This window comes from Acomys russatus, chromosome 13 (assembly GCF_903995435.1).
Source record: "Acomys russatus chromosome 13, mAcoRus1.1, whole genome shotgun sequence".
Classification (NCBI taxonomy): domain Eukaryota; kingdom Metazoa; phylum Chordata; class Mammalia; order Rodentia; family Muridae; genus Acomys; species Acomys russatus.
The window spans coordinates 43,176,693-43,204,406 of record NC_067149.1 but is presented as its reverse complement, the minus strand read 5'-3'; the positions used below and the strand labels follow the sequence as shown (position 1 = coordinate 43,204,406).

General features: G+C 48.2%; 1 protein-coding gene across 1 annotated transcript; it reads left to right on the top strand.

The window, feature by feature from the left end:
• Positions 1 to 27,714, top strand: Tmem40 (transmembrane protein 40). The gene is made up of 12 exons (XM_051155642.1): positions 1 to 144; positions 14,507 to 14,587; positions 15,204 to 15,335; positions 18,210 to 18,284; positions 20,894 to 20,947; positions 22,429 to 22,464; positions 23,019 to 23,051; positions 23,622 to 23,669; positions 25,348 to 25,419; positions 25,518 to 25,592; positions 26,442 to 26,504; positions 27,629 to 27,714. Exons 1-12 carry the CDS (start codon positions 129 to 131, stop codon positions 27,712 to 27,714), a joined length of 771 nt encoding a protein of 256 aa, XP_051011599.1. The 5' UTR covers positions 1 to 128.

Sequence of the window (27,714 nt, the reverse complement as noted above, 5' to 3'; positions counted from 1 at the left end):
CTGAGGTTGCAATGCGATCCTGGGGTCTGTAGGGGTGCATTTGCCACCCTCTGTCCCTCCTAGGATGCTGGCAGGGAAGAAGCAAGTCAGACAGGAAGGCCTGGGGGCTGATAGCACCACAGGAAGGAATGCCACAGCACAGGGGTGAGCCAGTGGGGCCCAGGGGCAACGTCATGGTGGCCCCGCCCTCTGCTGTCATGGTGCCATGGCCTCTCCTACCTCCCTACCTCTGCCTGGCCACATTCACAATCAACACACAGCTGGCCTTGCTGCTCACATGAGCCCAGGGACTCCAGGTAATGGGACACGGGACTGGTTCAATCAGAGGGGTAGTGTGGGTGGCTATAGGAGGATTGGGAGAAATGGTTGATCCTTAGACTTGGCTCTGTGCTTCCTTGGTGGGCCTGGGACGGAAGCCCAACTCTGCATCTTCCTGGCTTGCTGAAGCCCCTCAGGCTTTGCTGTGGATGAAATCAGGCCAGGATGAAGTATTTTGCCTCGCCATAGTTGTTTGGATACTTCCATCAGGTTAGGCCTGCCTACAGTCCATGACCAGCTCGGACTCTCATCGCTGGCTTGCTGTGGACTTTCAGAAAATCCCTCACTGAATCTCAGTTTCCCCATTTGGAAGTGAAGAGTTTGGCTAAGTATCTATAGGGTTTTCTCAGCCTGCTGTGGTAGAACCCAGCCGTTTAGGGATGTAAAGGGTCTCAGCCTCTGCCTCTGGCTTAGCCATCACCCTCCCTTGACAGGCTAGGAGGCTGGGGAGAGGTGCTGAAAGGCACCTCTAGTGTGAAAATGCTGAACTCAGTGGGAGGGGGAGGGGAAGGAGGCCCTGCTGCCAGGCATAGCCTCTCATCAAGTGGGATGGCCTCAGGGGAGAGGGTGCTGGCAGACCCCAGAGAGTTCCTCTTAGCCCTCTTGGGGACACTTCTGCCCATGGCAGCCATCTTCACCAGGGGGTGTCTGCCCAGAGCATTCTGGTCCTCAAGCCTCCAACAGGCATTTTAAAGGGGACAGAAAGGTTATCCAAAGCACTATTGTTTTCTTTTGTTCTGTTTTAAAACTGCCCCAGATGATCTAGAGGCTGGGAGCCTGTGTTAGGTGAGGCATGGTGGAAAAACAACGTATGTACGTGTGTGTGTGTGTGTGTGTGTGTGTGTGTGTGCGCGCGCGCGCGCGCGCGCGCGCCTGCGCGCATGCGTGCACGCATTGGGAGGGTGATGATGGTGTCCTATTTAAAGTCAAGCAAGCAGATCTGTAAGGAATAGGACTAGAACTCAGGGTAATGTGGCCCTCTGCAACACTAGGCCATCTGGACTCTAACATTCTTCTAAAGGTGCTTTCTTAGCGCTCGCTCTCTCTCTCTCTCTCTCTTTCTCTCTCTCTCTCTCTCTCTCTCTCTCTCTCTCTCTCTCTCCTTTCCTCCCTTCTTCCCTGTCTTTCTTTTTCTCTTTCTGTCTCTTTATGTCTGTTTCTCTGTCTGTCTTCGTCTCTTTCTGTCTTTGTGTCTGTGTCTGTCTGTCTGTCTCTGTCTCTGTCTGTCTCTGTCTCTCTGAAACAGCTTTATTGAACCAGACATGACAACATATACCTGTAACCCCAGTACTTGGAAGGTGGTCAGGAGAAGCAGAAGTTCAAAGTCACCTCCAGCTACATAGTAAATTCAAGGCCTGCCTGGGCTACATGGCACCTTATCTCACCTGTTCCTTGCCAAAAAAACCGACTTTATTAAGAGATGGAATTTACTGGCCATAATCTTTCCCTCTTTACATGGTACGATTCGGAGGTTTCCCATATACTCACTAAGTTATACAACCTTGACTATCGGGTTTAAAACACTTCTCATCCTAAGATCGACCTGGTACCCCAAAGTGGGCACTTCCCCCACAAGAACTTGACTCAATGGATGTAGCTAGGCATTTCAGGTCTATAAAAAGGTGTTATTTATTTATTTATTTATTTAATTTATGGATGTGTATGGGGCACGTGTGTGCATGTGCTGTGGCACAAATGTGGAGATGGGAGGACAACTTTTGGGAGTCAGTTCTCTCCTTCCACTATGTGGGTCATGGGGGATCGAGCTCAGGTTGTCAGGTGTGGCATCAGGTGCCCTTACCCACCCAGAATTTAGTTCTTTTGAGTATATATCTGGGAGTGAAATCTTGGATCTACTGGTAACTATGATTAGCATTTTGAGGGACTGCCAAACTGCTCTCTAGGCCAGGCTACATGGTATTACCATGCTACCGCAGTCTGTGAGGGCTCTCTCTGGTGTCTCCTCACTCTTTCCAACATTTGTTATTGTCTGTCTCATTTTAACCATGCACGTGGGAGTGATGTGGGATCTCATTATGGTTTTGATTTATGTTTCCCTAATGAATTATGATGCGATCTATTGGCCATGTATGTGAGAAACATCTATTCATATCCTTGGCCCACCTTTAAACTGAGCTACAGGTCATTTTATTGCAACATGTACACACACACACACACACACACACACACACACACACACACACCACCAATAATACCAGCCTTTCCTCTTTAGGCATCCAGAGCAAATGCTAGTCCAGTACTAAAACAGGAACAGCCATCTCCAAATCAGCCACTCATTAAAAACCCAGCACTTGCTGGGCATGGTGGTGCATGCCTTGGATCCCACCACTCAGGAGGGAGAAGCAGGCAGATCTTTGTGAGTTTAAGGCCAGCTTGGGCTCTATTATACAGAGAAAACCTGTCTCAAAAGAATCAAAAAAGAAGAAAGAAAACCCAGCACTCAATGTGCTATGTGGCTGAGCTAATGGGCTGATGGTTAGGTACAGTAATGCATTTTCAATTTACTTTCAGTTTACAGTGTGTTATCTGGACCCAACCCCACCGTATGCTGGTAAGCAGCTTTGTTTATACTGTACACTGTATAATACAGTACACAGTGTACATTGTACGCTGGTAGGCACTGTGTCCTGAGGCCTGATATCCACAGGGAGTAAAGTTGGCCCCTGAGAGAGGGGGAGAGCCACTTTTTTTTAAAAAAAGCACTTTTCTTGTTATCAGTCCAATAAACAATTTTTTGTTTGTTTGGTTTGGTTTGGTTTTTTGAGACAGAGTTTCTCTTTGTAGCCCTGGATGTTCTAGAACCAGCTTTGTAGACCAGGCTGTCCTTGAACTAGGAGATCCGCCTGCCTCTGCCTCCTGAGCGCTGGGATTAAAGGCGTGCGCAGCCAATCCACAGTTTTGCACAGGTGAGAAATGCATGTTCTCAATGGCAATGAGGCTGGCAGAGGCCTCGGGAGTGCAGCGGCTGGACTGCCTGCACTTTTCCTGTCCCCACTTGTACTTCCACGATTAGCGCTATCTCCATCCGCGGTTTCTTTCTGGGGACTCTGAAGACACTTGTTCACCCTTGATTCAATGACAGCTGTATAGTCTGAGCCTCCCATTGACTCAGTAGGGCTCCTGCACCCTGCTTGCATCTCAGCCTGTATTGTGGGGCTCCCCACTAGCCTTGGGGACACTGCACATGGACGCTTGTGCTCTGCCTGGCATGGGCCATGAGTGCATGTTAAGATTATACTATGTGCTATTAGCTGGTTTTTATTAAAAATACAATAGAGCTGGACATGGTGGCGCATGCCTTTAATCCCAGCACTTGGGAGGCAGAGGCAGGAGGTCCATGTGAGTTCGAGGCCAGCCTGGTCTACAAAGTGAGTCCAGGACAGCCAAGGCTACACAGTGAAACCCTACCTCGAAAAAAACAACCAACCAAACAAACAAAAAAACCAAGAGAAAACAAAACAAAAAACAGTAGAAAGAAGACCTTTATGGTGGCACACACCGTTAATCCCAGTACTCACAAGTCAAGTGTATCTTTCTAAGTATGAGACCAGCCTGCTCTTCATAGTGAGTTCCAGGACAGCCAGGGCTACACAGTGGGACCTGTGTGGAAAGAAACAAGCAGACCTGTTGTTTCTGCTCTGGAGACGTTTATTCCAGGGACTAACAGATTCTGGGCTAAAGGATATGGTCACTAACCACCACTGCTCACAAACTTGACTCCACACTTGACTGTGCTCAGGGCTACCCCAAAACAATTGTTTTTGAGAAAATTACTTCATGTACTGAACAGGACGGTTCGAAACCCTATGGGGCTCTACCCAGGAGTGACCCTGCACTGACCCCCTAGGTAGCAGCCTGGACCTGTTCAGACTGTGCTCAACCCTAGGCAGAGTCCCTGCTCCTTCGGCACCTCTGCTGCATGGAGTCTTGGGACCCCACACCCTCGGAGTTCTGTTGGTCTCTCCAGGTCCCGGAGAGTGACCCCAAGGATGGAGGCCCTGCATATACAACAATGAGGTAGAGACTTCACACACAGCTTCACAAAACCCACAGAGTAGCTGGGATATGCAACAATGCAACATCAGCTCAGCAGGAGGGAGGAGGGGGTTATTACACTGGTTCTTTGGCACACAGCTTCCCTAAGAGGGTGCAGGCCTGCTTTTTAAAACAAATAACAGTAATCTATTTAAATTGCATTTATTTATGTATTTGTGTGTATGCACGTGTGCATGCATGTGCGTGTGTGTGCATGCATGCGTGAGTGTGAGGCATGCGTACGGAGGTCAACTTGTGGGAGTCAGTCCTGAGGATTGAACTCAGGTCGTCGGGCTTTGCAGCAGGCACCCTTACCCACTGAGCCACCTTGCCATCTTAAGCTTGTTTTTTTTTTTTTTTTTTCAGTTCTGAGTTTGCACACCAGCTTGTGTGACTGTAGAGACCAGAGGAAACACTCAGGTCTTGTTCCTTGGGTTCTTGTTGCTCTTTTAAGTTCTTATTCTTGGGTCAGGTGTGGTGGCGCACAGCCTTAATCCCAGCCCTCAGAGACCAGAAGCAGGCATTGGATCCCTTGGGACTGGAGTTTCAAATGGTTGTCAGCAGCCATGTAGGTACTGGGAATTGAACGCAGGTCCTCTGGAAGAACAGCCAGTGCTCTTGATTGCTGAGCCACATCTCCAGCCACCCACCTTGTTGTTTGAGACAGGATCCCTCACTGGTACTGGCGCTTGAAGATTAGATGAGGCTGACTGGCTATCGGGCCCCAGGGATCTGCCCGGCTTTGCTTCTCCTGCATTGAGATTACAGGTGTGTGCCGTAGGCCTGGCTGTTTGCATAGACTCTGGCCACTGAACTCAGGTCCTCATGCTGGCAAGGTGAGCTCTTTGCTGACTGAGCCATCTCCTCAGCTCTTCAGTTCAGGACTGCTTTTTATGAAGCACTTTGTCTGTGTGTGGCTCCCACTCATAGGAGCTCAGTGGTCTTCTTAGCTCAACCCTCACAGCAGCCCTTGTAACCCAATGGCATTATAACCATCTCACACAGCGGGAGCAGGCTTGCAAATGTGAAACGGCAGAGTAGGAGTTAAGTGAGGACACAGGCTTTGTGGGACCCCACTTCCCAGAATGGCTTAATCCAGACCCTGTCTGCAGCCGGGCCACCGCTGGACTCAAAGCCCAGTGATGGATGGCATTTGTTCCTGTTTGTATAGGAGAGAGGACACAGAGGCAAGTGACATGTCCACTGGTTCAGAGGACATGGTAGTAGCCTTAAGACACTCCAGGGCCAGGCTCGTGGGCTGCTGCCTCAGTTTCCTCTGCAGCTCTTGGCCAGCCGTTGATCTCTGAAGCAGTCTCTGAAGGTCACACCTCAGGTTCTGCTGCTGGTGAGTCAGCTCTGTGGTCTGTGTCCCTGGGCCACCCGGGTTATGTTTGACTCCGTGTGCCCCAGCTGTTCTGACTGATGAGCTGAGAGGTGGGCACCGTCCACAGTGGGTGGACTGTCCTGGATTCCAGAGGGAGAGTTGAACCCTGAGGTCATCAGGGTTGTGTGGAAAGCACTGGACTGCATCCTGGACAAGGCCTGGGCTCCTGCATAGAGACGGGATGAAGCCAAGTGAAGGAGCGGTCTCTCCTGCGGGCCTCAGAGCCTTCAATGTGCGTATTGCACAAGTCTCAAGAGTCAGCTCCCTGAGGCTAGAGAGGTGGCTCAGAGGTTAAGAGCACTGGCTGCTCTTCCGAAGGTCCTGAGTTCAATTCCCAGCAACCACATGGTGGCTCACAACCATCTATAATGAGATCTAGTGTCCTTTTCTGGCTCTGGTGTGCAGGCAGAACACTGTATTAAAAAAAAAAAAAAAAAGTCAGCTTCCTGCTTTTGGAGCCTGTTAAAGGCCTGCTGTCCTCACAAGATTGTTAAAGGCTGTTCTAGTTTCTCTGACAGGTCCCATCATGCCTGAGTTCCAGGGTTCTTGTGATTGGACAGGCTAACCTTCAAGGCTTCATCTAGAAGGGAGAGCTCCTGGTTTAGGAGTGTACGGCAGAGACGGGGAAACAGCGCTCCAAAGCAATCCAGTAGTGCTCGGAGTGGGGAAGCTGGGAGCAGGCCAGCCGTGAGGGAGGGCTTCCTGCAGGGGGCCACAGTCTAGCTACAGGTGAAGAACAATTAGATAACCACATTCTCGGCTAATTTTGCTCCTGACAGTGGATCCCTGACTTCAGACCTCCAGAGAGCCTCAAGAAGTCATGGCCACCAAACTCCCATGAAACCAGATCACTAGTTAAACTTAGGAGACATTGTGAATCTACAAGGGAGGGGGCTTATGTTTTGTGTGCAGTATTTTAGGCTCTAAAATTTAATTCCCATGATGTTCTGAACAACAAAGATTAGCATCCCATTGTACAGGCGGGGAGACTGTGGATAACATAGTCTGGTAGCAGAGACAAGAATAAGAACACAGCAACGAGCTGGGTGTAGTGGCACACACCTTTAATCCCAGCACTTGAGAGGCAGAGGCAGGCGGATCACTGTGAGTTCGAGGTCAGTCTGGTCTACAAAGTGAGTCCAGGACAGCCATGGCTACACAGAGAAACCCTGTTTCGAAAAACTAAAAACAAACAAACAAACAAATAAAAAAAACAAAAACAAAAACAGGATCGAGGATGCAGACTTGGTAGAAGCTTGTCCAGCATGCTGAGGCCCTGGTTCAATCCCCAGCACTGAAATAAAAGAAAAGCCCATGTTGACCTTCTAATGTGTTCAACTACTAAAAATAGTAATGTATTTTGTTTTGAGCCACTATAAATGTGGCCATTTCTTTTTCTTTTTTGTTTTTTGTTTTTGTTTTTTGTTTTTTTTGAGACAGAGTTTCTCTGTGTAGCCTTGGCTGTCCTAGACTTGCTTTGTAGACCAGGCTGGCCTCGAGTGTGGACATTTCCTACAGCAGACATGAAAAGTGCTCAAGGGACTGACTAAACCAGCTCCTAGGTGACCTTGTAAAGTCTATTTGCATTGCCTGGTACCTCCAAGGCTTCTGTGCCTTGGCATCCTAGAGAGTACTGGGGGGTTTACCTGGGCATTGGAGACTGTGGGGCTCTGGTCCCAGAAAAGCAAGATAAGATTGGAGGATTGGGACATTCGTCCAGGGACTGGAGGTCACCAAGGCCAGTCACACACACATACATAATGAAGCCTTGTGGTGAAAGCCAACAAGGACAGGATGGCACACTCCAGGGGACCTGTGAGTGTACTGTGAGCACAAAGACCTCTGAGCCTCCTAGCAGTTGAGGAAACAAGCCAAGGCCAGCCTTGCTTTGTTTTTGTTTTGTTGCTATTGCTGTTTGATTGAGATAGAGTCTCATGTAGCCCAGGCTTGCCTTCAGCTCTCCATGTAGCCAAAGATGACCTTAAATTCTGGAATCTTCTGCCTCCATCTCCCCAGAGCTGGGATTACACAGGCTTGTGGCATCATAACCATTTTATGTAATGCTGCAGGTGAACCCTGGGACTTTTGCACGCTAAGTGAAAGCTCTACCAACCGAGCCACCATCCCTCCCCTGCTTTTTCTCCTTTCCTTTTCTCTTCATTCCTTCTTTTCTTTCTCTTTTTCTTTCTTCCTTTCTTTTTCTTTCTTTCTTTCTTTTCTTTCTTTCTTTTTTTGAGACTGGTCTCAAAACTCACCATGTAGATCCGACTGGCCTCAAACGCACATATATCTACTTGCTTCTGCCCCCTGAGTGCTGGGACTAGGGGCATGCACTACCATGTCTGCAAACTTGTTTTTACAAGTCAACATATTGCCCAGGGAATATCCTCAGGGCTTGATCATGCCCTGTTAACTTTTCCCCAACACTGTTGCTTCGAGATGAAGTTTCCCGATGAACCTCTGCCAGTGCATTCAGACCACAGCGCTGGCCTCATACAGCTTTCTTTCTTTATTCCCTTGCCTTAGTTTCCCCCTCTGTGCAATGGAATCCTCTGATGTTTTCCTCCTGAGTGGTGTGATGAGCAAGTTGTGAGGCAGGGAGGGTTTGCTGTGGTCATCAGCACCCCCAGTGGGCATAAGTGAGCCTGTGACAACTGGAGCTGGAGGGGAAATCCTGAGCACACAGGTGCTCTGGTGACATTGGAAGTGAGGGATGAGGACATTAAAAGAGGAAAGGCTGGAGCTGGAGAGATGGCTCAGATGCTTAAAAAACAAACAAACAAACAAAAAAAACTTGTTGCTCTCGCATAAGACCTGGGTTTGGTTCCTAGCACCTGCATGGTGGCTCACAGTCCCCTGTAACTGGTTTCAGAGGACCCTACCTCTGTGATGGTTCTATTTACCCCTCCTGATAGGTCAGCAGCTCCAAACTCTCCAGGAAAGTTGGCTGTCGCATGTCCATCTGCATTCCTGACAGGCAGGGTGGCTTTTAGCTCAGGGGTAAAATCAGCCTGGGTGACCCAGCAAGACACTATCTCTGAAAAGGAAACTGAAGAAGTGCTGAGCATTTTGGAAAGAAGTGCCCAGGAATGAGATACGTCATTTTCTTCCAGCCTCAGAGAAGGGCTCACCCCTGGAGCTGGGAGTCTTTAGCTGGTGATAGGACAGGGGTAGAGGGGCAAGTATGAATCGGAGACCTTGGACAGGCCATTCTATCTACTTGAGCCCCAGTTTCCTCCTGTGGAAGATAAGGCTTATATCACATGGATTAAATTAGATTGAAGAAACTGGACATGATGCATGCTCGTAGTCCTAGCACGCAGGAGGGAGAGGCAGGAGAATTGTTGTAATGTCTAGGCTAGCCTGAGCTATAAAGTAATTGAAGAAAACCCAGCAACAACAGCAACATAACAAAACCAGTGTGGTGGCCCATGCCTTTAGACTCAGCACTTAAGCAGCGGTATTTAGAGCTCTGTGAATTTGAGGCCAGCCTGGTCTACGTAGTGAGTTCCAGGACAGCCAGGGCCACACAGAGAAACCCTGTCTCGAAAAAAGAAAAACAAAAGAAAAACAAACAAAAACCCTCAGGCCTCTGGCCACCCACCCCTCTTAATGGATCAGCACCATACTGCCCAAGAAAGCTGGGTTCGGTGTGTGCACCTGCCATCCCAACTACTCAGAGGGGAGGTTGACTTAAGCTCAGAAATGTAACATGAGCCTGGGTTATCCAGCAAGACCCTGACTCTGAAAAAAAAAAAAAAAAAAAAATGGAAACATGCCCTCAGAAAGTCCCGTAGGCCATGGGGACATGCTGGTGTCCAGAGTGACTAAATCTAAGCCAGGGCAGCAGAATCTCATGGTGCTACTAGTGACTTTGTGGCTTCTTTCCTGATCCTAATGATGGGCTTGGAAGGAGATGCCAGCTGTGCTCCAGTCTCCCAACCCAGACAGAACAGCAGCCCGTGCTCAGCCCCTTCCAGGCCATGTGTGCCTGGCAAGTTCCTCAGCTCCTCTGTGCCTTGGCATTCTTACCTATAAAATGGGTATAATCATAGTAAGCCCTTATTGGGTAGTGGTGGCTACTAGAACATTGCTCAGGGGCTGGAGTGATGGCTCAGTGGTTAAGAGCACTGTCTGCTCTTCCACAGGTCCTGAGTTCAATTCCCAGCAACCACATGGTGGCTCACAACCATCTATAATGTGATCTAATGTACACTGTATACATAATTAAAAAAAAAAAAAAAAAAAAAAAAAGAACATTGCCCAGAAATGCAGTGAGCTCTGAGGGTTGATTTATTACCTTCATGGTCATTCTCCTCCTCCTCCTCCTCCTCTTCATCTCTGTGCCTCACCCTATGCATGTAGGGAACAGGAATCAGATACATGAATCAGCCTGAGGTCCTGCCTAGGTTCATGACTTTGTGGAGATGTCAGGCCCTCTGAGGAGCCCTACCTGAATCATGAAGTATAAGCATGTGAAAGTTACATGCTTCAAGTCAGTAAACACACACACACACACACACACACACACACACACAGAGAGAGAGAGAGAGAAATTTGCATTTCTTCTTCACCTACAACCAGTAAACGTTTCCCAGGAGGCTACTATATCTATTCCTGTCCACTAGCAAGGGACACATGGCCACACTCAACACTCAACTTCAAGGGATTCTGGGAAATGTAGTCTCCAGGTGGTGGTTTCCTAATCTAAAACAGTCTTGTTGGTCCCAGCCACATGTATCCTCCCCTCCCTATCCCACCTCCACCACCCCCCAAACCTGCTCTGCTAGCCATTCAGATTTTCAGAGACATACCTCTAGTGACCACTAATGACTTCTCAGAAGCTCAGGAAAGCAGAGCATGTTGTCCCAAAGGGACTGAGCTCTGAACTCCTGGCCTGGTCTTCACCAGTGTCACTCGTAAACATCTGACCTGCCTCCATGGAGGCCCATTAGCTAGTTGGTGTCCCTGGTCACTGTTTTCCGGTGTGAAAGACAGAATCTGATCATCTCTGTGAGCCAACATTTCCTTGTGTAGATGGATAGTAAAGCTGACCTTGCAGGATTATTGTAAGGGTCAAACGAGACCATCTTTCAAAAGATCATTTATTATTTGGAAACAAAGATTCATAGGCGAGGGCTGATCCTGTTCCTACCGGACTGGTGTGTCATGGACTGGGGTGTGCAGGGACTCATGGACACATGCCCTTTGTAAGATGATTGACATAGCTGGGTGTGATGGCGCACGCCTTTAATCCCAGCACTTGGGAGGCAGAGGCAGGTGGATTGCTGTGAGTTCGAGGCCAGCCTGGTCTACAAAGCGAGTCCGGGACGGCCAAGGGTATACAGAGAGACACTGTCTCGAAAAACCAAAAAAAAAAAAAAAAAAAAAAAAAGATGATTGACACAATATGAATACAAGGTGGCATTTTAAAAAAATTAATTGTATGTGTATGGGTGTTTTGCTTGCATGTATATCTGTGCATCATGTATGTCTTTAAGATTTCTGTTGTGTAGAGACATCAAGAACATGGCCACTCTTTTTTTTTTTTGAAACAGGGTCTCGCTGTGTAGCCTTGGCTGTCCTGGACTCACTTTGTAGACCAGGCTGGCCTTGAACTCACAGTGATCCATCTGCCTCTGCCTCCCGAGTGCTTGATAGCCACTCTTATAAAGGAAAACATTTCACTGGGGCTGGCTTACAGTTAAGAGGTTTAAGTGGGAAACATGGCAGCGCGCAGACTGACATGGTGTGAAGTAGCTGAGAGTTCTGCAGCCACAGGCAACCCAAAGGGAACTATGACACACTTCCTCCAACAAAGCCACACCTACTCCAGCAAGGCCATACCTCCTAGTAGTGTCACTTCCTGTGAGCCAGTGGGGGCCACTTTCTTTCAACCACCGCAATGTGCCTGCAGTGCCCCGCCAAGGCCAGAAGAGGGAGTAGGAGCCCATGGGACTGGAGTTATAGACCACTGTGAGCCACCGTGTGGGTGATGGGAACGGAGCCCAGGTTCTCTGCAAGAGCAGCAAGTGCTCTTTGCTCTCTTTGTTTTGTTTTGTTTGTTTGCTACCGTGTTTGATTGAGACAGGGTCTCACTATGTAGCTCTGGGTGGACTAGAACTCACTATGTAAACCAGGCCAGCCTGAAACTCAAAGATGCCCTGGCTTCTGGTTGCCACCATGCCCAACTGTAACAAGTGCTTATAACTGATGACCCATCTCTCTAACTCCTGTTGTCTTTTTTTTTTTTTTTTTTTTTAAGATTTCTTTATTTATTATGTATATAGTGCTCTACCTGCTTGTACCTCTGCAGGCCAGAAGAGGGCATCAGATCACATTATAGGTGGTTGTGAGCTACCATGGGGTTGCTGGGATTTGAACTAAGGACCTCTGGAAGAGCAGTCAGTGCTCTTAACCACTGAGCCATCTCTCCAGCCCCTGTCTTTCTATCTTTACATAGATAAATGTTTGTGTGTTTTAAGTAAAAAGTAGAGATGTAAGAAAGCTCAGAAGGCTAAAGCAGGAGGGTTGCCATTACTTTGAGGCTAGCCTGGACTACATAGCGAATAAACAAACACAGGCAAAACCAGGGGCTGGTGAGAGGGCTCTGGGGCTTAAACACTGGGTGCTGAGCCTGAGGACCTGAGTTTGTCTCCCAGGATGCACACAGTGGGAGAGTGAAGCAGTTCCTGAGAGCTGGTCTCTGCCCTCTGCTCACACATGCCCACGTGCGCTCACATAAGAAATGAATGTCAAAAACAAACAAACAAAGTCTAAATCTGCGGGGTAAGTGGCACATACCTTGATTCATGAGACAAAGGCAGGCAGATCTCTGTGTCTACACAGATCTCTGTGTCTACACAGCAAGTTCCAGACTGACCAGGGCTATACAGCAAGACCCTGGCTTTACTAGACAAAATAAAATAAAGCCCTAGTTACTAACATAATATCATTATGATTAAAGCGGGAGGGTTGTTGTTGTTGCTGCTGCTGCTTTTGAGAGTCTTACTCTGTTTTGTAGGCTGACGACCCAAACTCCTAACCTCAAACGGTGTTCCTGCCACTATGCCCAGCTCAGAAAAGCTGCGTGTGTGTTCACAGGCGCACCTGTGGAATGGGAGGTCAGAAGGCAGCCTTGCCTGTTGATCCTCGCCGTCTGTCTTGAGACAAGGCGTCTCTCTGTTGTTCACTGCTGAGTGTGCTGGCCTAGCTGCTCTGCAATCCAGCGACTCTGTCTCCCCCCACCTTCCTACCATTGGGGTACACTAGGATTACAGAGGTTCAGATTGCTTTTGTGTGGATTCTAGGGGTCTGAGCACAGGATATCAAGCTTACTGAGGCAAATGAGCCATCTCTCCAGCCTCTAGAAGACTTTAATGTTATCATAAGACAATCAATAGTCAAATTCCCCTAATGTGTACTTCTATTGTCTGTTTCATTTATTTGAGACAAGATATATATGTGTATCTCTGACCCACTGTTTTTGTTTTGTTTTCTCAAATTGTTTTCCTGGAGCTGGTTATGTGGCTTAGAGGGTAAGGGCACTTCCTGCCAAGCCTGATGAGCTGAGTTTAATCCTTGGGAGTCAAATGTCAGAGAAAGAGTGCTGATCCCACAAGTCATCCCCTGACCTGCATACGTGCTGTGCACTTGAATGCAACACACTAAACAAACCAACAAATAAGAATGTTTTAAAAATAAAAATTAGAGGGGCTGGAGAGATGGCTCAGAGGTTAAGAGCACCGACTGCTCTTCCAGAGTTCCTGAGTTCCATTCTCAGCACCTGTATGGTGGCTCACAACCATCTATAATGTGATCTAATGCCCTCTTCTGTCATGGAGGCAGATCACTGTATACATAATAAATAAATAAATAGGCCGGGCGTGGTGGCGCACGCCTTTAATCCCAGCACTTGGGAGGCAGAGGCAGGCGGTTTGTTGTGAATTCGAGGCCAGCCTGGTCTACAAAGTGAGTCCAGGATGGCCAAGGCTACACAGAGAAACCCTGTCTCGAAAAACCAAAAAAAAAAAAAAAAAAAACCCAAAGAAACAAACAAACAAAAAAATAGATAAGTAGATAAAAATACATAAAAATAAAAGTGAGAGCCGGCCGTGGTGGTGCAGGCCTGTAATCTAAGCACTCAGAAGGCAGAGGCAGGCGGATCTCTGAGAGTTCGAGGCCAGTCTGTTCTACAAAGAGCATTCCAGGACAGCCAGGGCTATTACACAGAGAAACGCTGTCTCAAAAATAAATAAATAAAAAAATAAATAAAAAGAAATATGGTGAGCCCATCATGATGGCACACACCTTTAATCCCAGCACTCAAGAGGCAGAGGCAGGCAGATCAATGTGAGTTCAAGGCCAGCCTGGTCTACAGGGCGAATCCAGAACAGCCAAGACTACACAAGGGAAACCCTGTCTTGAAAAAAAAATGGTGCTGGAAATGACATATGCCTTTAGTTCTTGCACTCCGGAGGCAGAAGCAGGCCGATCTCTATGAGTTCAAGGCTAGCCTGGTCTACAATAGCAAATTCCAGGCCAGTCAGAGATACATAGAAAGAACCTGCCTAAAAAAAAAAAAAAAAAACAAAACAAAAAACAAAAAACAAAAACAAAAGAACAAAAGACTCCTTATAACTTCAACTGTTGGATGTTTCCCTTCTTTTCCTTATTCATTGGCCAAGCTCTTTACATATGAAGAATATTAGCTAAAGTGAAGGTAACCGCTTGCTGTTCTTCCTCTAGGAAAAGCGATGGAGGCTTCAGGAGCGTCTGCCCAGTCTCAAGACAGCAGTGGAGTCCACAGGGAAATGGACACTGTAGACTGTACGTTTGCCTCCTGAGACTCTGAGCACAGAATCCCTGGGGAGACTCCACCATGGGTGGGACCATCAGAGACCCTGCTAGGTCCTGCGGCGTGATGACCACATCAAAGCCACAGCAGAGACCTGGTTTGCTCCCCACTCTTCCTAGCTTGCTCCCCACTCTTCCTAGCTGGCCAGGGCCTCAGTCTGGGAAGCTTGTGCTGGAAGTGGGGAGAGTCTCTAGGAGGCGGGAAGGGTCTAATGTGTCTGAGCTTGGAGGAAGAGAAGGTTTAGGCCTCGGTCACAGGCTACCCTGTGTGTGACTTAGAGAACCATGAACCGGAACCTGCTCTAAGGTGGAGGTCTCCAGGTGGGGCCGGGGGGGAGGGGGGGCTTAGAAGCCTCTTTTCTAGAATATGTATGCAGAGGAATGTTTGCCTTGAGCTGTCTTCGATGCCCCGACTCCTACCCAGGGGTCTCCTAGAATCCTGATCTTGGACACCTTCCATCAGCCTTGGATTTTCAGGGAAGTAGTTTATCCCTCTTGGCTGGACGAGTGCTCCCTGGAGAGGCTATAGTGATGCCAGAGATGGGGCAGGGGACAGGAAGCACTTATTACCGTGCCTGTGTGCCTCCAGACCAAGAGACAGAGTTCCACAAGCAAGATGGGAAGGCCCAGGAACGGTATGAGAGAGACAAGTCTTCTTCCTCTTCATCTTCCTCTTCCTCCTCCTCATCTTCGTCATCATCATCTTCCTCTTCCTCCTCAGGTATAGCAAACATTTTTAGGACTGGGGTGTGACTTGATATGCACAGAGTTCCATCCACAGCACCGTGCACACACACATATACACATTCACAGATACACAAACACACACGCACACACACATATACACATTCACAGATACACAAACACACACGCAGACACACACACATATACACATTCACAGATACACAAACACACACGCAGACACACACACAGACATACAGACACAAACACACACGCACACACACATAAATAAAATAATTAAAAATAATAAAAATAAATTTAGTAGCTGGGTAGTGGTGGCACACCGCTTTAATTCCAGCACTCAGGAGGCAGAGGCAGGTGGATCTCTGAGTTTGAGGCCAGGTGGGTTTACAGGGAAAGTTCCATGACAGCCAGGGCTGCACAGAGAAACCCTGTCTCAAAACACCAAAAAAAAAAAAAAAAAAAAAGGGGGGGGGGGAATTTAGAAAACACATAGGGCTGAATTTACAATAACATTGATCTATTATTTGTTGAGCTATTATTTGTATACCAGACACTCTTCTGATCATGATCACTTTACAAATAACAACACAACCAATTGTCACAAGACCCCATTGAGGAAGATACAATACTGTTGTTGGTCTCATTGGACAGGTGAAACACAGGGACGCTATGTGACCTGCTGTATTAAAAGGAAGACTCAGTAACAAACTTGAGAGCCCCTGAAGGTCTTTCTGAGACTGGGGAGCGTATGGGAGCGGGCTCTCTGCCTGCTCAGCTGGAGCTTCTGCACTGTGATCTATTTTACATGGTGGACCTGACCTTATGGTTTTATTTGATGAAAGATTCCTAGGCTTGGGCTGAGGGTGTAGCTCTGCTGGCACTTGTTTAGCAGAAGCCCTGGGTTGCATGCCCAGCACAGCACAAACCTGGTATGGTGACACACATCTATCATCCTACCACACAGGAAGTGGAGGCAGGAGGACCAGAAGTGCACAGTCATCCTTAGCCTGCTGGGCTACGTGAATGAATAACTAATAGGTAAAGCCAAGGATGGTGGCATACACTTGTAATGCCAGCACTTGGGAGGTAGAGGTAGGCAGTCCCAGATTAGCCTGGGTCACATAGGGAAACTGCCCCAAGCAAATAGAAAACAGATGAACAAACAATCTCTCTAAGCCCCAAATTTATGTTATGAATAAATCATAGGCAAAGCTAAATTAATTGTTGATTACTTGTTGATAGATATCGTCCCTGGTTGATAGAATCTGGAATAAGTTTTATTTTATTTATAGTTTCCATAGTGTTTGATATTTTGCAATGAAGATCACTTTTTCTTTCTCACTGAATATATATTTGTAAAAATATAAAAAAGAAGAACATAGTTGGACATGGTGGCACATGCCTGTAATCCCAGCACTCAGGAGACAGAGGCAGGAGGATTACCAAAAATCAAAGGCCATTCTGGCCTGCATAGTGAGTTCCATCCCAGCACTCAGGAGACAGAGGCAGGAGGATTACCAAAAATCGAAGGCCATTCTGGCCTACATAGTGAGTTCCATCCCAGCACTCAGGAGACAGAGGCAGGAGGATTACCAAAAATCGAAGGCCATTCTGGCCTACATAGTGAGTTCCAGACTACCCAGGACAACATACTGTGACCCTGCCTCAAATGTTAAAAAAGGTGGGAATAAAGGCACTTAAAAATCTTATTTGTCAAGATAAGAACACATCTGTAAGTTGCACTCTGACAGACCACTCATGCACTGTGACATGTGCTTCTCCCACCACACGTAATTTTTTTTTTTTTTTTTTTTTTTTTTTTTTTTTTTTTAAGATAGAGTTTCTCTGTGTAGCCTTGGCTGTCCTAGACTTGCTTTGTAAACCAGGCTGGCCTCGAACTCACAACGATCCACCTGCCTCTGCCTCCCGAGTGCTGGGATTAAAGGCGTGCGCCACCACTGCCCGGCTATAATAAATATTTTTAAAATTAAGAAAAATAATACAAGAAGACATACACAGTTTCTATGCAAATGCTACAAAGTTATGTGTAAGGGACTGGTATGGCTGTGGTATGTGTGGCACATCTTAGAACCTTCTCCCCTTGTACACCAAGGGACAACTTTACTACCAGGCAGATCTTCTCTGTCTTGGAAGCACAGCTAACTTGATTTCCTGGAATTTTTATTGAATCCACAATCAATCTGGGGCCATCTTGGTAGTCCTGGGAGACAGCCCTAGAGCCAGAAACTCCTGGCTCTGAATTCTTAACCACTGACTAGCCTAAGATGTACACACCTCAGCCATGTGTTATGTCCCCTCAGACTCTTGCACTAGGCTAGGCAGCTTGAAGTGATAGATGATGCAGGCTGTGACCTTCAGGAGCTCAGGTGGTTGGAGAGACAGACGTCACCCAGCCCTAACTCTGACTGACTCAGGAACAAGACAGTTAGCGCCATAAAAACCCCAGGGAGGAAGGACAAGGCCAATGAGGGCTTGAGCAATGTGAATAGGGTTTCTATAGGAAGTGTGAAGTCAGCTTAGCTTCATAATCAAAGAGACAAGTGGGGAAGATGCACACATGGCATACACCCAGAATCACGTGATGTCAGGACAGGGATGACACAGCATTGTGCTCAGTGGACTCCTAAGATGGCATCTCACAGGACCTGGCTGCCTCTCAAGAAAGCCTCCTGAGAAGGCAGCAGAAGTAGGGCTCAGCCACAAAACACCAAGAGGACAGCCACATAAAAAGTTAGGGGCCACTGTCCTAGCCCAAGCCACGCAAAGCTCCTTCCTCCACATAGTGAGGACAATGAGAATACCCACCAAAGCCACTGTGGCCCTGGCTCCCTCCAGCTGAGGCCCTACAGCTTGTGTTTGCTCCTCACAGACAGCAGCGATGAGGACCAGCACTCCAGAGGTCCCAGAAAACACCGGAGGAGGCCCCGCAGGGACAGCTCTTCTGGTAGGAGGAAGGGTGACCATCTTTCCATTGCTTCTTGCTGAGCTTCTCAGTGGGGCCTTGTAAGGTGGTTCCTCACAGCCTTGTTGGTTCTGGATAAATGAGAAATAATCTACTTAGCACCCTATAACAACCACAAGCCCCAGACAGAAGCAGAAAACTGTCTTGGTGATGATAGTCACGGTTGTCGTTCTTGTTTGTTTTGAGGCACGATTTCACTGTGTATAGCCCTGGCTATCTTACAACTCCCTATGTAGACCAGGCTGGCCTCAAACTCCCAGAGATTCCCCCACCTCTGCCTCCTGAGTGCTGGAAATGGCGCGTGCCATCACGTCCTGCTTTGTCTGGTTTTGATGAGCGCTTCTTTAGCTCTGATGTGATAGGCGCCAAGTCATAAAACTCAACTGGTCTCATGTATTTGTAAAAAAAAAGATTTATACACAAAACAGGAAGAAGGGGGCCAGTGAGATGGCTCAGTGGCTTAAAGGCACCTGCAGGCAAGCTTGATGACCTGAGCTGTGTGCCTGGGACCCACGTAGGAGAGACTTGACTTCCAAAAGTTGCTGACCGTGGTGTGAGCTCCATGCCCCCCCCCCCACCCGCCCCGTGCAAATAAATAAATATTTAAAAAGAATAGTTTGCAAAACAGGAAAACAAAGATATTAGTAGTAATTATGATAATGAAGTTATGAGCTTTGTTTGTTTGTTTGTTCCACGCTGGAGTGGTACCCAGGGCTCATCCTTTCACTGAGCTACACTGAGCTGCAACCACACCATCTCTCCTTTCGAAAAACCATATCACACTGGGCACAGGCACTCACGCCTGTAATCCCAGCACTCAGGGAGGCAGAGACAGGTAGATCTCTGTGAGTTCGAGGCCAGCCTGGTCTACAAAGCTAGTTCAGGACAGCCAAGGCTACACAGAGAAACCCTGTCTCAGAAAAGAAAACCATATCACGTGTGTGTATGAGTGTTTTGCTTGCGTGTCCATACACATGTATGTGTACCATGTGCATGTGTGGTGTCCATAGAGGCCAGAGGAGGGTTGTCTGATATCCTGGAACTGGAGTCATCATCCTTTTTTTTTTTTTTTTTTTTTTTTTTTTGAGCCAACTTGTAGATGAGGACTGGGAATAGAATCTGGGTCCTCTGCAAGAGCATCCAGGAATTTTTTTTTTCTTAAGTCCTGGACTCACTTTGTAGACCAGGCTGGCCCTGAACTCACAGCGCTCCACCTGCCTCTGCCTCCCGAGTGCTGGGATTAAAGGCGTGCACCACCATGCCTGGCACGCATCCAGTAATCTTAACCTCTGAGCCATCTCTCCACTCCAAGGAAATTACCTTTGCCTAAATAATTAAATAAATTTTGTGAAAAGAGAAGAATATGAGGGAGCAAAGGGAGAGTTAATGAGTGAATGTCTACTACAGAGCCTGACATACACAAAGTACTTAATAAATGCTGCCTGTGGTACTGGAGTTGAATCTCCTGAGTTCTATTTTTCGAGATACAACTAGCTGGGGAGTCTGGGGATGGAGCTCAATGTGTGAAGTCTGTGTTAGCATCCAGAAGACCTGTGCTCAGTCTCCAGTACCAATGATGACGATGACAAATAAGTAGATAAAATAAACAAAACAGCAATTACAAATAAAGAGCAAAACAAAAACAGAAGCCACAGCAACAACAACAAAACAAGGAATGCAGATTTTATGAGAGGCCTGCAGAGTCACTCCTTCTATAGAAGTTTGGTAGAATCATTTTTTTTTTCTCTCCATCAACCCCTCCCCCACCCCCGCCCCCGTGCTGGGATCAGATCAGTGCCTCATGCAGGGCAAGCACTCTCCCACTGAGCTTTTTTCTGAGCTCTAATTGAGCCTCTGAGCCTAAGCTGCCTTGCCTGCATAATAGATAGGCATGCATTGGTGCCTTCTCCATACTCTTTCTATGAGAACCAAATGGAAACATCCAATATAAATAACCTAGTACACCGTTGACACACCTTACAACTTAATAAATGGGAACTTTTGTTTTGTTTTTCGAGACAAGGTTTCTCTGTGTAGCCTTGGCTGTCCTGGACTTGCTTTGTAGACCAGGCTATCCTCAAATTCATAGTGACTTACCTGTCTCTGCCTCCCAAGTGCTGGGATTAAAGGCATGTGTCCCCATTCCACGATGGGAACTATTCTTTTTATATAAAAAAGTAAAGGCTTATTTATGTATATGAGTGTTTTGCCTGCCTGTATGTGTATGTACCATGTACATGCCTGCACCCACAGAGGCCAGAAGATGCTATAAGATCACTTTGAAACTGGTAACTGTTTACTGCCATGTAGGTGCTGGGAACTGAACCTGGGTCCTCTGCAAGGGTAGCCAGTGCTCTTAACCTCTGAGACATCTTTCTGGCCACGCCCCCTCCTTCTGTAACTATTCTTGACTGAGCCCTGTGTCCTATTAGACCTGCAGTTTCATCCCAGTAACAGAACACAGTAACCTTTACAGGCATTTAGGTCAAGCATGAGTGACCCTGTTTTGCCTTCTGGAGACTTGAGATGTGGGGAGATGGAGGTGGCCCTTGGACACTGGGGAGGGTTGACTAAGGTTTGTCTCCACCCAGGTGCTGACCATGGGGAGCTGGAGGTGCTGAAGGATGAGCATCAGCTCTATGAAGGTAACTGCTTGTTCCTGGCCTTGGAGAAGAGAGTTGTGAGGGCTGAGGGCCAAGTGGACAGAACAAGGGACGGGGGTCTCATAATCTGAAGGCTCCCAGGCAGGTACAGATGAGGTAGTGAGGCTGCTGCAGGTCACGGGGGACTGGGGGTTCCCTCTACCATGATTATAATGGATCAAAGACACTCTCTGTCGACTGAAACCCCGACTCTCAGCATGGTCTTGACTCAACGGAGCTGGACCTCAGTTTTGCCATCGGCAAAACGGGATATGACCTAGTCCACTCTCTTGGAAGCCTGCACTGTTTGAGAGTGGCTCAGGACCCCAATTATGGACTGTTTCCAAGGGCCCTGTAGGATGGTGAGGAGGTGGAGAGAACATGGAGACCAGGTGTCAACAACAGGGCACTTTGGTCAGTGGTACTACAACAGAACAGGAGAGTCCACAGACTGACCTAGTTCATCAAAGAGCCCAACAGATGCATACTGACCAGTGAGAGAGTCAGGACTTCCAATAGCCACCCAGTCCCCCGACTCCTGGTAATGACCCAGAGGAACAGCAAGAAGCACAGGTACATTCAGAGCGAGAAGACCCATACAGCACATACTGGAATATGACATATGTCTGCCTCTGCGCACTGGCATTGTGGGTGATCTCTATGTCATTTCACTTGCTTATCCGAATGTACTTATTCTTTTATTTTAGTACTAGAGATTGAACTCAAGGCTTGTTTCTTTGTCCTTACTATTTTGTTTTGTTTTAAGATTTTCATTTTTTAGCCAGGTGTGGTGGCACACACCTTTAATCCCAGCACTCAGGAAGGCAGAGGCTGCTAGATCTCTGTAAGTTCGAGGCTAGCCTGGTCTACAAAGCAAGTCCAGGACAGCTAGGACTACACAGGGAAACCCTGCCTCGAAAAACAAACAAACAAACGATATTTGTTTATTTTATTTTATATGTATGAGTGTTTTGGCTACATGTATGTCTGTGTTCCATGTGCACACCTGTTGAGGCTAGAAGAGGGAGCTGGAATCTCCTAGAATCAGTTATAAACAGGTATGAGCTGCCATGAGGGTGGGAACCAAACCCAGGTCCTCAAAAAGAGGAGCAAAAGGCACTATTTCTCCAGCCCCCTATTTTTATACGTATGTGTCTGAGTGTGGGTTTATGCACATGAGTGCAGTGCCAGAAGAGGGCATCAGCTGGAGCTATGGGAGGTCCTGAGCATTTACTATTACCCAGACATCTCGCCAGAGCCCCATCTTGTTTTGTTTTTAATAAAAAATACTGACTTTCCATGGTCTGTGGTGGGGATTGACATCCCAGTAGATAGAGCAGGAACCTTTCAGCCTGCTCTGGTCCCCCACCCAGCCTATAGCAGTTCGGTGTAAGTCTCCAGGTAGGTGCTTCCTCTCTTCACAATGCCCCTTCTCAGTAGCGCAGCATCCTGTGTGTGTGCTCACTGGTTCTCCTTCCTTCCAGGCGCTCCTGGGGAAATGGTGCTTGCTGGGGAGTCAGGTGAGTACCCAGGAAGGGGAGGGAGTCAAGGTGATGAGTCGAGTGAGGTCCAAGCATTGTCCTGATAAGGTGCTCCCAGGGTCATGGCTGTGAGACATGGAAACTGCAGGGCTTTAGGGACCTGACTGCATACGACAGGCAGGAGAGGAGTTGTGGGATGTGAAAATGGGGTCCTCACAAGAGGAAGCAGATATCAGCCAGCTAAACAACGTCCCTTGGATCCCATGGCTGGAGAATTACCTAAAGCAGTGGTTCTCAACTTGTGGGTCTCGACCTTTTGCGGAGGGGGTCACATGTCACACATCCTGCATATCAGATATTTGCATTAGGATTCACAAGAGTAGCAAAATTATGGTCATGAAGTAGCAACAAAAACAATTTTACGGCTGGGAGTCACCCTAGCATGAGGAACTGTATTAAAGGGTTGCAGCATTAGGCAGGTTGAGGGCCACCTTAGAGCCTTTCCTTAGTCACCTCTGGCCTTTCCCAGGGTGAAAGCACCTGCCAAGGAACCCTGGCCAACCTGGCACTAACGCTGAGTTTCTCATTTCCAGGACTCCGAAGGAGAGGTTCCGGCTCAGCAGGGGGTAAATATATAAGCTCCAAGGATAGCAGGGGACTGTCTAAATTCCAGAGGGGCCAGAGGGCGACCGCAAATGGCCTGAGAGAGTGGGCCAGTTCTAGCAGGGATGTCAACACCTGTGTGGCTCCAAAAGATGTCTCTGTCATAGGGGAAATGAGAAGAAGAACAGGGCTAGGCCTGTAGAGGGATGAGGAAGTTGGGGGGGGGGGGGGGGTCCCAGGACAGCTACTCTTATCTTCAGGGTCCTGCCTGTTGCCCCTGCTGTGAGAACCCTGTACCTCACAGACAAACACCCAGCGACCATGTCTCTTAGTGGGGAGTTGCAATCTATAAGACACATCTTTCGGGCTGGAGAGATGGTTAGGGGTTAAGGAGCCCTGGCTGCTTTTCCAAAGGTCCTGAGTTCAATTCCTAGAAACCACATGGTGACTCACAATCATCTATAATGAGATCTGGTGCCCTCTTCTGGTGTAAAAGAGTACATGCAAGCAGAACACTATATACATAATAAATAAATCTTTAAAAAAACCAAATATTTAAAAAAAGACACATCTTTCTCTCTTTCATTCATAAGGTGAAGTGGAGGCCTCTCAGCTAAGAAAACTGAACATAAAGAAAGATGGTGAGTAAGTCGGTGTTCAAGAGCTATGCTTTCCTGCCTGGTGCACATCTGTATGGGTGCAAGACTGGCTGGTGGCTACAATGATAGTAACCCTAGCCATGTCTGTCAGGGGTCCCCAGCTCTGATCACCCTGGGGCAGGAACAAGCAATAATGCTTGTCTTTTCCTGTAGAAACCTAGGCCCAGGGTTGGAGGGGGCCTTACAGCTAACTGAAGGGCATGGCCCGGGCTAGGCACCCAGTCTTACACTTCCTTTCCTGTGCATGAGAACACAGAAAGATACGTGTTTCTCGCGCCCTGTGGCAGGACATAGTTAGGCCCAGGGATTTACGAGGTTCCACTGGAGAAGTGATGGGAGCTTTCCAGGGCTTCCCCTGCCCCAAGCCTGAAATCCATAAGGCCAGAAAGCCAAGACTGTGAGTGTAGGAAAGGGAAACCATGGGTTTTGTTTGTTTGGTTGGTTGGCTTTTCGAGACAGAGTTTCTTTACGTAGCCCTGGCTGTCATGGAGCTAGCTCCGTGTATCATTCTGGCCTCAAACTTGGGGCCCTTTTTCCTCAGCATTCCCAGTGCTGGGATTGCAGGTATGCACCCACTACTCCTGATGTCCCCTGAACTCGATTTTGTAGTCCCCTTGTCCGAGAAAGCTAGGAGGTCTTGCTATCGACCCGGTGACATCCCTTTTAAGTAGCCCCCTGGGATCCAGCCTCTCTCACTCTTTTTAGCCTCATAGCCTTGTAGCACTTGGCGTTGTGTGCTCTAATGGTCACTCAACAAATGAATTCCCAAGCACCCCTGGGTGGCTGTTCTGGCTGCCCAGTCTCCTCAAGCAGGGGGCTGATTAGAACCTTCCTTCTCTAAAACAAACAGCCCGGGGAGGAGGGGATAATAAATAGAAATAAAACTCAAGCAGAGAGCTGGGCAGTGGTGGTGCACACGTTTAATCCCAGCACTTGGGAGGCAGAGGCAGGCGGACCGCTGTGAGTTCGAGGCCAGCCTGGTCTACAAAGCGAGTCCAGGATAGTCAAGGTTACACAGAGAAACTCTGTCTCGAAAAACCAGAAAACAAAACAAAACAAAAAAACCAACCAACCAAACAAACAAACAAAAAACCCAAGCCGAGTGGCTGTACACGTTCCAAAGTGAAGACAGACAGGGCTAGGAAGGGGGCTCCACGGTGCTCTTTAATGCTGGTTTGTCAGAGCAGGAGCACCGTTGCTGTAAAACAAGAAGGGGCTGGATTGATGGTTCAGTGGCTAAGCGCACTTCCGTTTTGTTGGAGAACTGGAGTTTTGATCACAGTATCTATATCAGGTCTTCCACAAATGCCTGTAACTCCAGCTCTGAGGGGTGCTGATGCCCCTTTAGGCTTTCTGTGGGTACTCACTTGATGCACACATGCATATACATGCACATATGTGCTACACAGGCACAGACACACACACACACACACACACACACACACAAACAAGAGAAACCAGGCATGGTATCATGGCACGTTACCTATAACCTTTATACCCTGAAGGCTGAGGCAGAGAATTCTAAGTTGAAAGTCACCCTGGGCTGCATAAAGACATTGACTGGAAAAACAAAGCAAAAATAAAAACAAGTGGGTCATGGTGATGGCCTGAGTTGAGAGAGAAAGAGAAAGAGAGAACTGGTTTCCACCATTTCTTGCAGATGAATTTTTCCATTTTGTCCTCCTCTGCTTTGCCATTGGAGCCTTGCTGGTGTGTTACCACTACTATGCAGGTGAGGCCGGCTGGGGACCTGGGTAGGGGCTGCATGGGGACAGGCATCAACCTACAACCCTACAATGGCTGGCTGGTCTCTCCTTGCTGCCCTTGCAGACTGGTTCATGTCCCTTGGGGTTGGCCTGCTCACCTTTGCCTCCCTGGAGACGATCGGCATCTACTTCGGGCTGGGTAAGTGGTCCTGCCAAGAAGCTGCACAGGCCTGCAGGTTCCTGGAGGGGTGGCGGCTGGACTCACCATAAATCACAATCTAATCCAAACAAAAGCCAAAAATCCTTGCCTGGTGCTGGTGGTGCATGTCTTTAATCCCAGCACTAGGGAGGCAGAGACAGGCTGATCTCTGAGTTCGAGGCCATCCTGGTCTACAGAGTGAGTTCCAGGACAGCCAAGGCTACACAGAGAAACTCTTGTCTTGAAAAACCAAAAACCAGCTGGGCGTGGTGGCGCACGCCTTTAATCCCAGCACTTGGGAGGCAGAGGCAGGTGGATCGCTGTGAGTTCAAGCCAGCCTGGTCTACAAAGTGAGTCCAGGACAGCCAAGGCTACACATAGAGACCCTGACTCAAACACCTCCCCCCCAAAAACAAAAAACAAAAAAAGAAAGAAAGAAAGAAAAAGAAAAACCAAAAAGAGAGAGATAACTAAAACACCTTACATCTGTGTTTTCTTCCTGCCTGCATGTGAGGTCTTGTGAGAGGTCATTGGCAAAACCTGGTGGGGGAAAAGAAAGGGGGGGGGTGCAGTTCCACAAAAACAGTTTAAAGTGACAAACACACAAAGCTCCTCAGATATGGAAAACAAGCGGGTACAGCCAGGTATCCAGGTCGCCGGTTTCCTGTCCCTGTTATTACTGCCTGTGACTTGTTTTCTATGTAATAACCACAGACCAGTTATTGACCTGAAATTGCACGCTAGGGCTTTGTTTGTGTGGGGTGTGCCTTGGTTCCGGGGCAGCAGGGAATGAGCCTGACCCTTGAGGGGCCATCATCCTGACCGACATTCCCTCTTGTTCCTGAGCAGTGTACCGGATCCACAGCGTACTTCAGGGCTTCATCCCACTCCTTCAGAAGTTCCGGCTGCCAGGTAATGGTGCCCCACATTTCCCCATCCAAACCCTCTCCTGATTGGGGGCGTGCTTCTTGGAAAGAGGGCAGGCTTCTAGGGGAAGGCCTTGGAAGCTGGAGGCTCTGGGTCAAGTTCTGCCTCTGTTCTGTGACCCCAGACAGCCTTTTACTATGCTGAGAATGGAACCCCCAAGACCTGCAGTATGCTGGGCAAGCCACAACCCAGCTGTTTGCAGCCTCTTTGAGCCTCAGGTTCCTCAGCTGGGAAACTGATGTAATTCTCACTGCACGGGCAGCCCATCAAGTGAGGAAAGATGTAGAGGAATTCTATACTTCCCAAACGCTACCTCCTGCCTGGATGTATTAAGTAGCTTTGTAGTTGCCTTTGAAATAACCTGGGCTAAAGTAGCATCTCGATGAGTGTGTGTATGTGTGTCAGTGTGCGTGTGTGTGTTGCTAGGATGGCACCCGAGGCTTTGCACACGCTCTACTGCAGAGCCATACCCTCACCCATTGTCTTCGATCAGCAGCGTTCCCCCCCCCACCCACCGCAGCTTTGTACTTCATGGTATGTGCCTCAGAACCTAGAAGCCAGGGATGGTGTGTCTCTGTGTTGGAGGTGGGAGTGGTAATGTCTCTACAACTGTGAATCATGGGGTCCCACAGTGCCTTCAGAAAGAGTCATTTGAGGCCATCCCTGTGACGTTTGGGCATGTGAAGTATGGGGTGGAGGGGGCGGGGAGGACTTGGCTGCCTGCAGAATCTGATGCAAATTCTTCTGGCTTTGCCCTCCAGGGTTCAGGAGAGCAGACTGAGACCACTGCCAGACTGCAGTTGAGCCAGTCTCCAATATGACCACTGTAACCACTGCTATACCTGAGCCCAGAAGACAGGACAGTATGCTAGGAAGACACCAGGAGGCCACGCAATAAAAGAGCTTTTTCCTTCCATGTGGTCTGAGTATTGGCTCCAGTGGGCAGGCTCTCATTCTGCAGATTGGCATGCAGTACCCAGGGGGAAGAGAAAAGGTGTGGCCTCTGGGTCAGCAAGAAGGAGCTGGGATGCCATTGCTCTTAGGGGCAGCATGAGTCCTTGGCCCCACAGGCTGGCATCTGTGGGCTCGAGTCTCTCTCGTGTTCTCAGGCCATGCCAGAGAGCTCACTATTCCTGCAGAGACATCTTGGGACACAGTCTACTGCTATGAAAGCTGTGGCTCCATCACCCAGTGA